Raw genomic sequence first — 15176 nt, 5'->3', positions numbered from 1 at the left:
TTAACAATAACATGAATACTAGTCTAGACAGCTGAAATCCATCTGTTTCCTGATTTCAATATTTTCTTTTCAGTTTCTTCAGCTAAAAGTGTTAAGCTGGTCCGCAAACAATAACCGGGCTTAACTGCAGAATACCCCGCACATTTCATTACCTCAACGTTGGCGAGCCAACGACCTACGATGTGAAGAATCAGAATCAATCTCGACGTGATCGATCCTGAAGATTCGTTGTCTTGTCAGTTTTTACGATACGACCCGTACCGGTACTGTACTTCCGAGCCATACGAATACACGCGCGCATGCTTGTACTCTCGCGCGCATACCGTTGGCGAGCCAACGACCTACGATGTTCCTACTATGTGCATAGGGTTAGGGTTAAGGTTAGGGTTAGGGTTAGGGTTAGGGTTAGGGTTAGGGTTAGGGTTAGGGTTAGGGTTAGGGTTAGGGTTAGGGTTAGGGTTAGGGTTAGGGTTAGGGTTAGGGTTAGGGTTAGGGTTAGGGTTAGGGTTAGTAGCATGCCAAATTCACAACGTTGGCATCGTTGGTAGCATGCCAATCTAACAACGTTGGCATCGTTGGTTCGTTGTCAGCAAGCCAATACAAGTCACAACGTTGGCATCGTTGGCTCGTTGGTAGCATGCCAAAGTCACAACGTTGGCATCGTTGGCTCGTTGGTAGCATGCCAAAGTCACAACGTGGCATCGTTGGCTCGTTGGCAGCAGGCCAAACTCACATCGTTGGCATCGTCGGCTCGTTGGTAGCATGTCAAACTCACAACGTTGGCATCGTTGGCTCGTTGGTAGCATGCCAAACTCACAACGTTGGCATCGTTGGCTCGTTGGTAGCATGCAAATCTTACAACATTGGCATCGTTGGCTCGTTGGCAGCATGCCAAACTCACAACGTTGGCATCGTTGGCTCGTTGGTAGCATGCCAATCTTACAACATTGGCATCGTTGGCTCGTTGGTAGCATGCCAAACTCACAACGTTGGCATCGTTGGCTCGTTGGCAGCAAGCCAATACAAGTCACAACGATGGCATCGTCGGCTCGTTGGCAGCATGCCAAACTCACAACGTTGGCATCGTTGGCTCGTTGGAAGCATGCCAATCTCACAACGTTGGCATCGTTGGTTCGTTGGCAGCAAGCCAATGCAACTCACAACGTTGGCATCGTCGGCTCGTTGGCAGCATGCCAAACTCACAACGTTGGCATCGTTGGCTCGTTGGCAGCATGCCAAACTCACATCGTTGGCATCGTTGGCAGCAAGCCAACGCAAGTCAAAACGTTGGCATCGTTGGCTCGTTGGTAGCAAGCCAACGCAAGTCAAAACGTTGGCATCGTTGGCTCGTTGGTAGCATGTCAAACTCACAACGTTGGCATCGTTGGCTCGTTGGAAGCATGCCAATCTCACAACGTTGGCACCGTTGGATCGTTGGCAGCAAGCCAATGCAACTCACAACGTTGGCATCGTTGGCTCGTTGGCAGCATGCCAAACTCACAACGTTGGCTCGTTGACAGCATGCCAAACTCACATCGTTGGCATCGTTGGCTCGTTGGTAGCAAGCCAACGCAAGTCAAAACGTTGGCATCGTTGGCTCGTTGGTAGCATGCCAATCTCACAACGTTGGCATCGTTGGCTCGTTGGCGGCATGCCCTATGCAAAAATCGCGTAATCAATCGTTGGCTTGACGTAAACAAGTTCGAATTTTAGTCACAACTCGGCTTTGTTCCAACATCCTTTCATCACATCGTAGGTCGTTGGTCGATTCAAACATCCATGCTCTCGTCGTGCGGGGTATTCTGCAGTTGTTCCAATAACCGTTAGTTACAACTTTCGACAATGTCAATGTCATGACAGAGCTTTATTTAATCGGGCTGCCGCCCGGTCGGCTCCGGTCTGAGGGCAGCCAGCGATACGGGCGGTACCGCTACCGGTACCGTACCTCGCGGCAGCGCGGTCGAATTGAATTTTATTGATTACCATGATGATTGTCGTACATAACTAAAATGTCAATACCTTATGATTGTTGATAGTGCCATCTTGTATCATTCCCATAGACCTGTTGATGTCCAATAAACAAAGAAAAAGGAGCAGAAACATGACTCATATCATCCACGAGGCACTACCGGTACGTTTCTCGACGACTTGTAAGTTGTAACAAGGTTTAATTCACTACCGTATGCAAATTGTGTGCGCGCGCATTTTTTCGTGTATTTTTTATTGTGACGTTTAAAAACATCCAACAAGTCTTCTAATTCATGAAAAGCCCCCCCCCCCCCCCGAAAAAAACATTAAAGGGGGATTAAGTTGTCAGTGCTGACAATAATTTTAGTGAAATCCTTGGTTTCGATTGGCTGGGAGACCAAAATATTGATAGGAGAAGAGAAGAGGAGAGAAGAGAAAAAAAAATTCAGCTAGCGCTTTGCGCTCGCATCAATTATTGTTTAGAGAGATACTCATCCTAGTCATGGTCCGTACAAAACGTGCTTAGAGTTAGAATGACAAGTTTTGGGTCGGAAAGCTCAGAATATATTTTTTTTTAGCTCGCGCTTTGCGCCCGCATAAATTGCTTAGTTTAATAACCATCCCGTTCATGATTACCAAAAGTGGTTAGAATGTACAGATTTTATGTCAGAATATCATTGTTTAAGTAGCTACCCACCCTGTTCATGGATACAAAAAGTGCTGAGAATGTGCAGTTTTGGGTCGGAAATTCAAAAATTGTCAATAAAATGTTGAGATAGATCAAATGACGATCCTGTTCATGGTTAGATAAAGTGCTTAGAATGCCCAACTTTGGGTCGGAATATCAACAGTTTTAAGCTCGCACTTCGCGCTCGAATAAAATGATTTGTTAGATACCCATCCTGTTCATGATTACCAATAGTGCTTAGAATGTCAAATTTTAGGTTAGAATATTGTTTTTTTAGCTCGCGCTTCGCACTCGCATAAAATGTTAGAGATAGATACCCATCCTATTCTAAGTTACAAAAATGCTTATAGATTTTCCAAACTTGAGGTCAGAATATGACAAATATTCGCGCTCGCATCAATTGTTAGATATACGTACAGTATAGCGTATAACTACGGGGGGCATGGGGGACACGTGCCCCCCCCCCCCATTGGCTGGCCAAAAAAAAACGGGGAAAAGGAGAAAAAGAGGGAGAAAGGAAGAGAAACGTATATTATAATCATGTTATGTTACTGTATATTACATAAGAAACTTTTTTTTCATAACTTTATGACTCATAATTTGCTCAGGGCCTATATGTCTTCATTGTTCCTGGCTCTCGCTTTGTCTGTTTAACTAGATATAATAGATCAAATATTTTTTCGGAACACTATAGTTTTCAAGTATATGTGAGAGACCTGACGTTGTCAAATCAAGTCAAGATACACCAAATATATTTCCTCGCACTTCAAGTTTTTATTGTTTTATGTAGTGACATATGCTTCTTTTTCATGACTACTTAAAGTGATTGCCCCATTTTAAGGTCTTAATATAAAACATTTCCTGTCCGTGCTTACGTTCGCATTAGTGGATTGGTGAGATATGTCTGCTCTTCATGAAATCCTGAACTCAGTCCTTAAAATGTCCCTTTTTCTTATATGAATATCATATATTTTCAGCTCGCGCTTCGCGCCCGCATCATTTGGTTAGTGAAATACGTATGGTCTTAGTGAATTCCTACAAACAAGCCTTAGAATGCCCCTCTTCAGGTCTGAATTTCCTAAATGTTCAGCTCGCGCATCGCTCTCGCAATATTTGATTAGTGAGATGCGTATGATAATCATGATTACAATACAAAAAGTGCCTCATGTGCTTATATGTAATTCCAACAAAATAGGCAAGCGCTTGGCACTCGCATTAGATGACTATGTATACTCTTAATGGATTCCTTAAAAATAGTCCTTAAAATATCCTTGTTTGGAGTAAATTTATACACATCAGTGAGATACATATCCGTTTAATGGCATTGTCCTTAAAATGTCTCTATTAGGTCAGTATATTATAAGGTCTTTGATATCTGGCAACTGAGCGCGCTTTGCGCGCTAAGAGACTCAAAAGTTTTGTTGGTGCCCCCAATGCCATGACCCACTGTATACGTATACCCATGATGTTCACGGTTGCAAAAAGTTCTTAGAATGTCCGATCGGGAAACATGTAGATGAAAATATTCCTCCTTCCCCTGTTGGCGAAAGCTGGATCCACCCCTGGTAAAGAATAGAGAACTCCCGCACAAATAATTTTAGTAGGGCATACCACTCTGATTAAAAGTTAAACTAAATTGAAACCACAAGTGCTTAAAATCCTATATGCTTTCTGGTCGCCTTTATTCTTTTGAAAAGTGGTATTACAACATATTCATGGATATATATTTTTTCATGAACACATTTAAAAAAGGTGGTCTTTGATTGCCTATTATCACGTGATTGCGAAATAAGATAATTCATCATGCATTTATTAGGCACCTGTATGGTTACCTGGTGAGGGGGGCGCCATTTTCCGAAAAGTTCACTGGGACGCCAAAATTAGGTCGGGCCCCCCGGGGTGCAAAATCCTGGATATGCGCTTGTTACTGCATGTCAAATTGGTTATTCGATAGGCCTATAGCGATTAAGTAATTAAACACTATTTGGTTTTAAGATGTTTCATTTTCACTATGATGTGTTTTTTTTTCAAATTCAAAGGTCAAATACATGTAATATCAGTAGTAACATGATCAAGAGAAACAATTTTTAAAATTATAAAACAGAAAATGATCTTAATTCAGATATGAACAAAACAAACACTAATAGATGTTTTAAGTACAAGTGCCCAACAAAATGAAGACAGCGAAACGCTTCTTCAGGAAAGAAAAAAAAGGGGGCTGGATAAATAGAATAATAAAATATGACATTTTACACAAACATGTGTTTGAGCATGCGAGATCTATGAGACGCCGATTGTACCAATATTGTATAGAACAATTATTTGTTATATAATCATTATTTATTAAATAATAACTATTATTTATATATAATTCACATTTTATTTGTAAATAATTACTATTATATAAAATAACATTTCTAATTATTTATATATAATTCCAAGTAATACTTCATTATTTGTAAATAATAACAGTTCGACATTCCATTATTTATAAATAATGATTATTTGTTTTTCATTATTTATGAATAATGATTATTTGATTTTCATTATTTATAAATAATGATTATTTGTTTTTCATTATTTATAAATAATGATTATTTGATTTTCATTATTTATAAATAATGATTATTTGTTTTTCATTATTTATAAATAATGATTATTTGTTTTTCCAATTATAAATAATTTTTATTTGTTTTTCATTATTCATAAATAATGATTATTTGATTTTCATTATTTATAAATAATGATTATTTGTTTTTCATTATTTATAAATAATGATTATTTGTTTTTCATTATTTATAAATAATTTTTATTTGTTTTTCATTATTTATAAATAATGATTATTTGTTTTTCATTATTTATAAATAATGATTATTTGTTTTTCATTATTTATAAATAATGATTATTTGTTTTTCATTATTTATAAATAATAATTATTTGTCTTTTATTATTTATAAATAATGAAAAACAAAAAAATTATTATTTATAAATAATGAAAAACAAATAATCATTATTTATAAATAATAACAATCAAATAATCATTATTTATAAATAATGAAAAACAAATAATCATTATTTATAAATAATGGAATGTCGAACTATTATTATTTACAAATAATGAAGTATTCCTTGGAATTATATATAAATAATTAGAAATGTTATTTTATATAATATTAATTATTTACAAATAAAATGTAAATTATATATAAATAAAAGTTATTATTTAATAAATAATGATTATATAACAAATAATTGTTCTATATAATATTGGTACAATCGGCGTCTCATAGAGATCGAAACCGAATGCCGCGGTGAATTTTTACGATCAAAAGAATGACCGGGAGATAGGAATGAAACGTCGAGAAACTCTAGACGTATGGGACGAAGAAGGATTTGTCTGACTTGGTTTTGGCGGGAAAACAGTCAGAAAAATGAAAGCAATTCGGTCAGTTTGATGAGATTTAAATCACCCCATGTCATTCCTGGCAAATTCTTGGCAATTCCAATCGAATTTATATGTAGTGAAGGGAATTTTCATGGTGAGACCAAACTCCGTTTCATATTGCCATTATTGATGGTAGGCCTATAGTTTCTAAGGCAACCTTTGGGTTTGTTTGATCGTCAGGGGCCGTGGAACATGGGGGCAGGGGTTGAATGCTGCGAATGATTTTTCAAATAGTGTGGGGGGGGGAGAGATAAAAGAAAAGGGGTAAAAAGAAAAAGGAATAGAGTATAAAACACAGAGCTCTGGGTCGTGTAACTCAAAGTATTACTGCTAAATATACTGTAGAACAAAATATGACGTCACCTCTTTGATCGTCTTGCCACCCGACCCCCACAACCCCCTTCTCTTCGATCCTTCCACAATTATTATACCCTGACATGGCTCATGAATGTTAATTGGCCTGCAAACTATCTGAAGGCCAAGTCCACTCCGCTTAGTTGATTTGGATATATACAAATGAAGAAAAAGGTAAATCAAATATAACAAGGGAAATTCGATAAAAATCGGAGGTTAAAACAAATGTCGCCTACTCACCAGAAGTATGAAAATGAGGAAGCAAGTAATCATGCACTCGCCATATCTGTGGCTTAATTAAATGAAATATGATAATTTCCCCCCTCCTAGAAATCTAATCAGAACATGTGTGATCAATTTTGGAATAAACAACAATTTTTAGCAATAAAAAATATTGCCAGATTTTCCAAGGTTCGAAAATGTCGACCTATCTATTTTTTACTGACAGTATTTTTTTTAAATATGGGCCCCTCATGCGCCCCACATAGGCCTAAAAGTTCTTATCCTGCATCCTCTGTTTCAATTGCAATCGAGAAGTGCTCCCTTCACTGATATTTTTAAATACTTGATATAGGAACATTATGTGGATGCCCACCCCCTTTTTTTCATTGCTTGCCTGTCTCAGAACTTTGTCAGAAATATATATGGACCTATTTTAGAGATCAATGTGTCCCCTTTCGTTTGAAATTCTAGACCCGCCCATTATTGATATGAGCCCCCTTTCTTTTATCCTCACATTTATGTCGATTTCCTCTACATCTCTTTATACTGCATCTAGCGAGAAGACAGATGGGACAAGATCAGCATCCAGGAATACGACTCCTTAGTTAGAGATTGGTAAAATCATGGGTATGAATTTCCTAGCCCCACTTAAAGCACCCAAGCGATTTCAGTAAATCCCAGGGCCAGGTACGTCCCAAAGCTCACCAGGGATAAGAGAAGAACCGGTCTATAATGATGATAATGCTCACAGTCATGACGTCAGTTTAAGGGATATAGATCGGGATGATTTGGTAGACGAGGGGAAAAATGATGAGGGATATGACATCTTCCTTGGCGTGATGATCAATGCGGCAGAGAGAGGATTCGGGGAGGGATATCAAGAGCAAGGGGTATGGATGTGTAATTTGTTATTATGAGTATTCAAGCATTCATGGACCATGCAGATTGTATATTCATTTATTTTTATGGAAAAGTTTGATTATCGCGATCAACTGCCGTGCGTCAATCTGCAAGCTCCAAAATTTTCTTCTTCGGGCCCCCCCCCCCCGGGGGGGGGGGGGGGGCAAGGCTGTACATTAACGTCGTCATCATCATCGTTATCATCATCACCTCGAGTATTCTTCCCGTTCTTTTTCGTCAGAGTCGTCATTCTTCCTCATAACATGTTTTTCATTGTCACCTAATCAATCAAAGTATCCACAAATCCAAGTTTTCCCCTATGTCAACTCTACTAACTGCGGATTTGTCAGTGGGGTGTTATGGGTATCGATGAAATGCCATTAGATGAATCGTGACCTTGGCCGCTTGACGATCAATATTATGGATTTACACCACATTTCGTACCCTATTCCACTTTGATCATTTTCCCTACAGTAAAAACGAGCATGACATTTGTCGCGAACATGTCCATGCTACTTTCTCATGCCTGTTGTACAAGTTTTTGTTCTGTTTTCGGTCGCATTCCAAGAACTACGATTGATTTTTTTATATCTTCTCTAACATAACACCCTCCCCTATCAGCGCAGATCTCTAGATTGTGCATTCGTTATGCTGCCCCATTGAAAATTCGGCGTCTTTCTCCTTGCTCATTCTTTACAATAATTTCAGCATGTTTAGTATTGATCCTGGGGGCCGTTTCATAAAGCGGTTCGTAAGTTAAGAACGACTGGTGAACCTTTCTTAAACGCTAAACCATCGCCAACGGTGTATACTTTTTACCAAAAGGAAAGGATCACCAGTCGTTCTTAACTTACGAACAGCTTTATGAAACATTGGCGTTTTCTCCCGTCACACGCTCCTACTCCTCTCACCTTGTCAGCCTCTCTGTCAGTCTCTCCTCTCTGTGCCTCTCTCTCTCCTGTCTGCATATCTCTTTCTCACGCTTATGTTAATCCGTATTTCTGTTTGACTATTAACCCTAAAAAGACTGGGGGGGGGGGGACTGATTCAGCCCCCCTCGACATTTTTCGTGATAAATCTGTAACGCAAAAAGCTGGAGCCGCGCCTTTCCATGACTTTTTTCTTTCAAGTCTTGCGCAACTTTTGAGACTCAATTTGCGACGCCCGGGTACATGGTTCCAAAATTACGCAACAATTCGTAAGTGCATGTTGACCCAAAGTTGCTCTAAAACGCAAATTTGTGTACAAATCCAATGCAAATTGTGTTTTTAGCCAAAATTCATAAATGTATCATTATTTTCAATTTTACTAATCAAACTCAATTAATTTCATCTTGTTTATGGTCAGAACAAAGTCGCGGACGATTTCCATTGAAAAAACAATTTAAAAAAAAGTCGAAAAACAAAGAAATACATAAGAAATTTTAAAAACAATAAAATACATAAGAAAAGAATTGTGATATTGAATTTTATTTAAAGTACATTTGATCAGAATCCTACAAAGAGTCTGTGAATAAAAAAATAGCAGTTTAGAGGCCTAATTTAGTTATTTAGAGCAAATGTTTGATTTTATGCATAAATTAGCATAATTAATGAATTATGAGATTTTTCGGAAAATTTGATCCTACAGTCTTGGAGATTATGCCATGGGTAACGCACGTGCCAATATTCGTCACGATCGCGCGGTCGACGGCCGAGATCATAGGGGTCTTCTTAGGCATCAAAATAGCCCAGTCTATTTAGGGTTAACCCTAGTTCTTTTCCTTCCCTATCTAGACCAGTATACCTAACTGACAATCAAAATATCTTTTAAAGAGACATACATACCAGTACAGTCAACTTTTATAAAATCAATTTTATTCATTATAAAGAAAATCAGCAGCTATTTTAAAGAGAACAGGATATGAAGTTGATTTGTTATTCTCAAATTGGATTTTGAATTGTAAATGACAACAAGCAAAAATGCAAGTTTTAGTGTTTCTGGGAAGATATAAAAAGCAACTGCGACATACCAGAGGCATGAAATCATAGTATATTCAGTGCAATGCAGCAATTATAATTTTGAATATGAAATTGTGCCAAAATTCTTTAACCTTTCTTCAATATTACTTCTGGTTTGAGTTGCACAATAAACATGATAGTGATCTCGAATGGGTTTTAATCATTTGCCACTTTTGAAATGAAAATGATAGTGATCTCTCCTGGTTGATTAACATTCTTTTCAATAGATATCTCTTTTTGGTTTACTTCTTTAACCATTTAAGTATGAAGTATGATATCCTATTTCGCATATTATCTCTTTAATATTCGTCTTGATGAAGAAATGGTGTCACATCCTTGCCTTTTCTTGTCTTTGTTTTGCTGCCTTTTCTAAAAACAAAAACCATATCAATTCGATTTAAAGTTGAGCAAAATTGATGTATAGATGAAAATCAAGAAATCTGTATTAAGTTCACATATAGCGAAGAATAGTGACTGCAAAATAACACACATCAAACCAAATACATTGGACGGAACAGAAAGATTATGCACTCAACATCCACACATCCTGGAAAATGTTTTGCTACTCCACCCATTCAACTATTACATAATTATGAAATATTGATTTTAAATATGCATTTTGAGATAAAGCCATTTGATCTACTTTTTTAATCAAAACATTGTATCATTTCAGATGAATAATTATCTTTTTCTCTTTCTTATATGGCTCACTAGAAATTTCCTCTACAAGATATAACCCGAGTTAAAAAAAAAAAATTACCCCTCACACCCCCTCATTTGCGCACAAACACAACAAATGCCGAGATTTACATTTGGAAACAATACTTACACTCAACAGAAACTCATTTAGAGAAAACATTTAGGATTTCCTTCTGAGATACATTCACTGGTAAATTGCCAATTCTTAAACTGCCAACTCATCCACTCACCACATGGTCTACTTTCATTTAGTCTACTGCCATTCCGTCCATCAACATTTCATCTAACAACCATTTGGTCCATTAATCATTTGGTCTGATCATCACTTCGTCTTATCACCATTTCGTCTGTGATCATTTCGTTTCATAACCAGTTGGTTTAATATCCATTTCATTGTCATTCATTTTTGCACAATTTAACACTTAGTCCAATTAGACCAAATGGTATATGGACTTAATGGCTATTGGACCAACTGGTCGATGGAATGGCATTAAACCAGATGAAAAGTAGACCATGAGGTGAGTGGACGTACTGATGGTAGACCAAATGATAGTAGACGAGTTGGCAATTGGACGAACTGGCATTAGACGAATCGGAAATAAACCCATTCAATTGGTCTACAAGCAGTTGGTCTACTACTAAGATAGTATAATACCACATGGGATAAACCCAGTTGGTCTAATTGCTGTTTGGTCTACTCTGCAAATGGCCTTATACCCACTTGGTCTAATTGTCATTTAGTCTAATGCCTGATGATCTAATTTCCATTTTCTCTCTTTCACACTTTGCCATGTGAAAATTTGGTTCTATCTAACCATTTAGACTAAATGATGTTAAACCATGTGGATATTAGATAAAATGGAGTAGCAGAAAACTGGAAGTTAGACAAGGTGGTAAATGGGCTAAATGGCAATTAGACCAGTAAGTAGAAAACTGGTTGTAGAACGAAATAGGATTAGACTATGTGAGATCAGATCAAGTGGAAAATACACAAAGCAGGTCTTTAGACCAAGGTCCCGTTTCCTAAATACTTGTTATAACAACAAATGAACCGTTTCTACAACAAATTTACCATCAGCCAATCAGATTGAAGGAATTCAGTAGTTTTTAACTGTTATTGCAAATTTGTTATTATAACAAGTTTTATGAAACGATCTCAAAAGGCAATTTACCTTCCTTTCTTTCTTTCAAGAAAAAATATGTAATTATAAATAATCAAGTGATGTAAATATGTAATGTTACTATAAAGATGATTTTTCAACGGCCCTCTTGCTTCATATTATGAACCTACTCGAAACTTTGAACTCAATAGCCACATGACCATACAATGTAACTATTGATTGCAAACATACAATAGGTTAAAAGATATTTTCATACAGATACAATGCATTTTAAGCAACATATTCAAAGTTTACGCCATTTCTGGTTTAAATGAAGACTGCCCTAAAAAACCTGCACACACCTTAAAGGATTGGTACATATGGTGATGCATGTAGGGTGTTGTGGTCTAGTGGTTAAGACTCTTGTCTTTCAATCTGACAGATGTGGGTTCGATTCCCAGCCACGGCATGTTTTCCTTCAGTAAGAAATTTAACCGCAGTGTGCTGCACTTAACCCAGGTGAGATAAACGGGTACCAGCAGGAAGTAATTCCTCAAAAATATGTAAGCACTAAAATCGGTAGACTAGCTTGGCCGGGGTAATATAGGAGTGCCTCAAGCACCTAACGAGGTGGATATGTGCATTGTTCAAATCCTATATTATTATTATTATGATTACTATGTAAACATGATAAGACTATAATACAATTAAGTGATATTAATAATAATCATAATAATAATGATGATTATATTGATAAAAACTAATTGTATCAGAATACAGCTATCCAACTATGAATAATTGTATATTCAAAAATTCTAAAATTAGGCAAATAGATGTTTTTTTTGTGTAAAATTAGTTACTGATTACAAAAACAATGGATTAAGTCATCACTCTGTCCACAGGAAAAAAAAAGAATGTGTCAATGCAGTTTTCTGATCAATTAGAATGTATTTGTGATCATGAAAGATATTGGATCAACCAGATTTTATTTTTGGATACAACAACTCCTGCTTTGATGGTAATGGGTGATTTCAAGTTCAGTGTTGGTGTTAGTGTTGGAAGCAAAATTTGGATTGTGTGTACTAGCTCCAAAACTTATTCTGAGTTTACACAAATAATCACAATATTGACAGCTCAACACCTAGTGAGTGACTTTTTGGGACCATCTTCACTTTATGTTTGGTGTTGTGCTCATGTACATGTAAAAACTGACCAACGCCAAAACCAAAAGTTCGACACTGAATTGAAATCACCCAATGTGAACAGCGTTTCAATCCAGCGGAATCCCTACTCCTGAGCTCATGCTCTGGGGATCGGTGTCATCCAGCATCACTTCTGTTGTCATGGCAACAAAGACCTGTTGCAGCATCTCCAAAGCTTCCATGGCTCCCGGTTGCAGCCCTGGGGTGCCCTCAAGCTCAGTGAGATGATCTCTTACCAGAGCCACATCATTCCCTAAGAAATAGAACAAGGGTTGAAGAAAAGGGCAATACCGCTTGTTAATTTATAAAGCTTAATCCCAGAGTATTTTTTAAAGCCGTTTGAATAAGTTATACATGACATTGAAAAAAATTGATAAATGTTATTGGGAGCAAATCAACATTATCAATTCAAATCAGACCAAATGTCTTATATTCTTGTTGCTAACTATCCACTTCAATGTTAAAGTCTATATTTGTCTAAATTTGACATGGGTTATAAGAAACCGAGTCCTAATTCGTTGAAAAATAACAGGGAAAATACACCATACACCAGTCTTAGTTAAGTCATGCACAACTCATAAACAGGCCTTCATGAAAGGACCTCTGCTGAATAACAGAAATGAATGGCCCCTGTATTAAACAAAAACAAAACAAACCAAGCAAACACCCGCTATGGGAATAAGTATGTAGTCAAAGGGTTATGCTTGTAATTCAGTAATATCCTCTGAAGACTACTAGAATTAAAGATCAAAACATGATCGCATTAAATATTCATCTTAGCAAGAAGAATAGATTACGAGTATAAGCTGAGCTTCTCTGCTGTTTAATAATAGATGGAAAAGGGGTACTGAGCATAAGATAAACCAAACCTGGACAACAAGCAAGGATGCTGAATGTCTGTTATGGATTTGTCGTCAACGCAACCTTATAAATATCTTATCCAGGGTTCTTGAGTTCTGACTGATTAAATCCTCTAAATCATGACAGGAAATGTCCATATACATGTAGGGCAGTTTAAGATTTGACATAATCTATTATTCATAAGTACTGAAAAACTATTTTCCAGTTCTTTTCCTCTAATTTTGGCATTCATCATTCTCAGATGGCATTATAACAAAGGGTGGTGATAACGGCTCTTCTTCGGTTGTCATCACTTAGTCCAATGAATACATCACATTGAGAGCGGAAGCCAGAAAACAATTGACTATTTTGAAAAACACCAGACCATTAGTTAAAGGTCATCAATGCATGCCAGAGCCATTGGTAGAGTGGTCCTACATGAATCTAAATCTTGGCACACACACACACACAAAAAAAACCTTAGAACCACCCTCACACACTGCACCAATTGTGGAGCTGAGGGTGTTCTTTTCACGATGTGAAAAAGTGAATTTGACCCTCTTTATAATCCCGCTACTGAACAAACTGGAAAACTGAATGTAAGGTGTTAAGTTTAGTAGATCTGGTGGGGGGAACCTGGCTGAACAGGTAACATATTTTCATGTTGATGGATATAAAGATCGCATATTCACATGAAATTAATATGGAATAAAGAATTTGACAAGCTTTATCTGGTGTATAAAGCCAATAGGGAGGACTCAAAACTGTAATGTAAAAGCTAAGCAAGATCAGCTGGAAAAATAACCCTGTTAAATATATATGACAAGATTTGATGTAGCTTCTATTAATGCCAGATGACTTAGTAGTAGTGGAAAGTGCCTGCCAGAGAGCACGCATCTATTGAACTTTTTCTTTTTGCTCTTGAATGACCATTGCCATTTACAATGGTGATATGATGTCATGTTTATTCATTTTCCCTTGTAACTTGATTATGTTGTTACTGAGAACTATATTAAAACCTATGAAAACTTTCATTTTCATTTTAATAAGTGATATTGAACCCCCGAAATATGAAATGAAAGAGTATATCTTATATAGAAATTATTTCACAAGACTAGTAAGGAAAATTATTCAAATTTCAGCTATTGCATATCAAAATTATTGAGAGTGAGACACATATTAGGCTTGTCATACTCAAGACATTCATGAAGACCATGCACACATCTTATTATGGGAGGACATATCTGGGATTCCCCTTGAACATACCTGAATCAACATAATATTTTTATACAAATTCATATAAAAACAATGATGCACCTTTGAAAACCCTTTTTCACAAGAAGACATATGGGAGCAATTATTTTAATATTGGTAGCTCCTTTTCTTTGTTTCTAGGGATTTTATTAGTTTGCCAGGAATATAACCACTTATGCTGCAGACAAGTTTCAGGGTACTCTGGGCTGCAGACCACCTACTGAGAAAAAATCACTGAAACATGTCTCCTTTTCATAAGGAAATGAAGAATATAAATATATATATATATATGAATTAAATCCTGTATGCTGATTGGTTTGAATAGCACCATGTGACCAAACCTATTCTCGGTATTTTGCGATGATGTTGAAAATGAAATGCCAACCGAAGAAAATTTACTATTCTATGACGTCAATGATGGAAAAGTGCACTATTCCACCATTGACGTCACAGATCATGCAATCTCTCGGAGACTCGGACGCACCGATCAGCAAGGTGTCTCTA

At 36.9% G+C, this 15176-nt stretch overlaps 1 protein-coding gene across 1 annotated transcript in view; it reads right to left on the bottom strand.

The window, feature by feature from the left end:
• Positions 1–12646: 12646 nt before the first annotated feature.
• LOC129281386 (HEAT repeat-containing protein 6-like) overlaps positions 12647–15176 on the bottom strand; it is a 35143-nt gene continuing 32613 nt past the window's right edge. The window contains exon 7 of the mRNA XM_064095598.1: positions 12647–12831. Coding sequence (XP_063951668.1) covers positions 12647–12831 — 185 coding nt within the window. The remainder of the gene's footprint in view (positions 12832–15176) is intronic.

The sequence above is a fragment of the Lytechinus pictus genome, chromosome 2 (genome assembly GCF_037042905.1).
Source record: "Lytechinus pictus isolate F3 Inbred chromosome 2, Lp3.0, whole genome shotgun sequence".
In the NCBI taxonomy this organism is placed as follows: Eukaryota; Metazoa; Echinodermata; class Echinoidea; order Temnopleuroida; family Toxopneustidae; genus Lytechinus; species Lytechinus pictus.
This window is presented reverse-complemented; position numbering and strand designations above follow the sequence as displayed.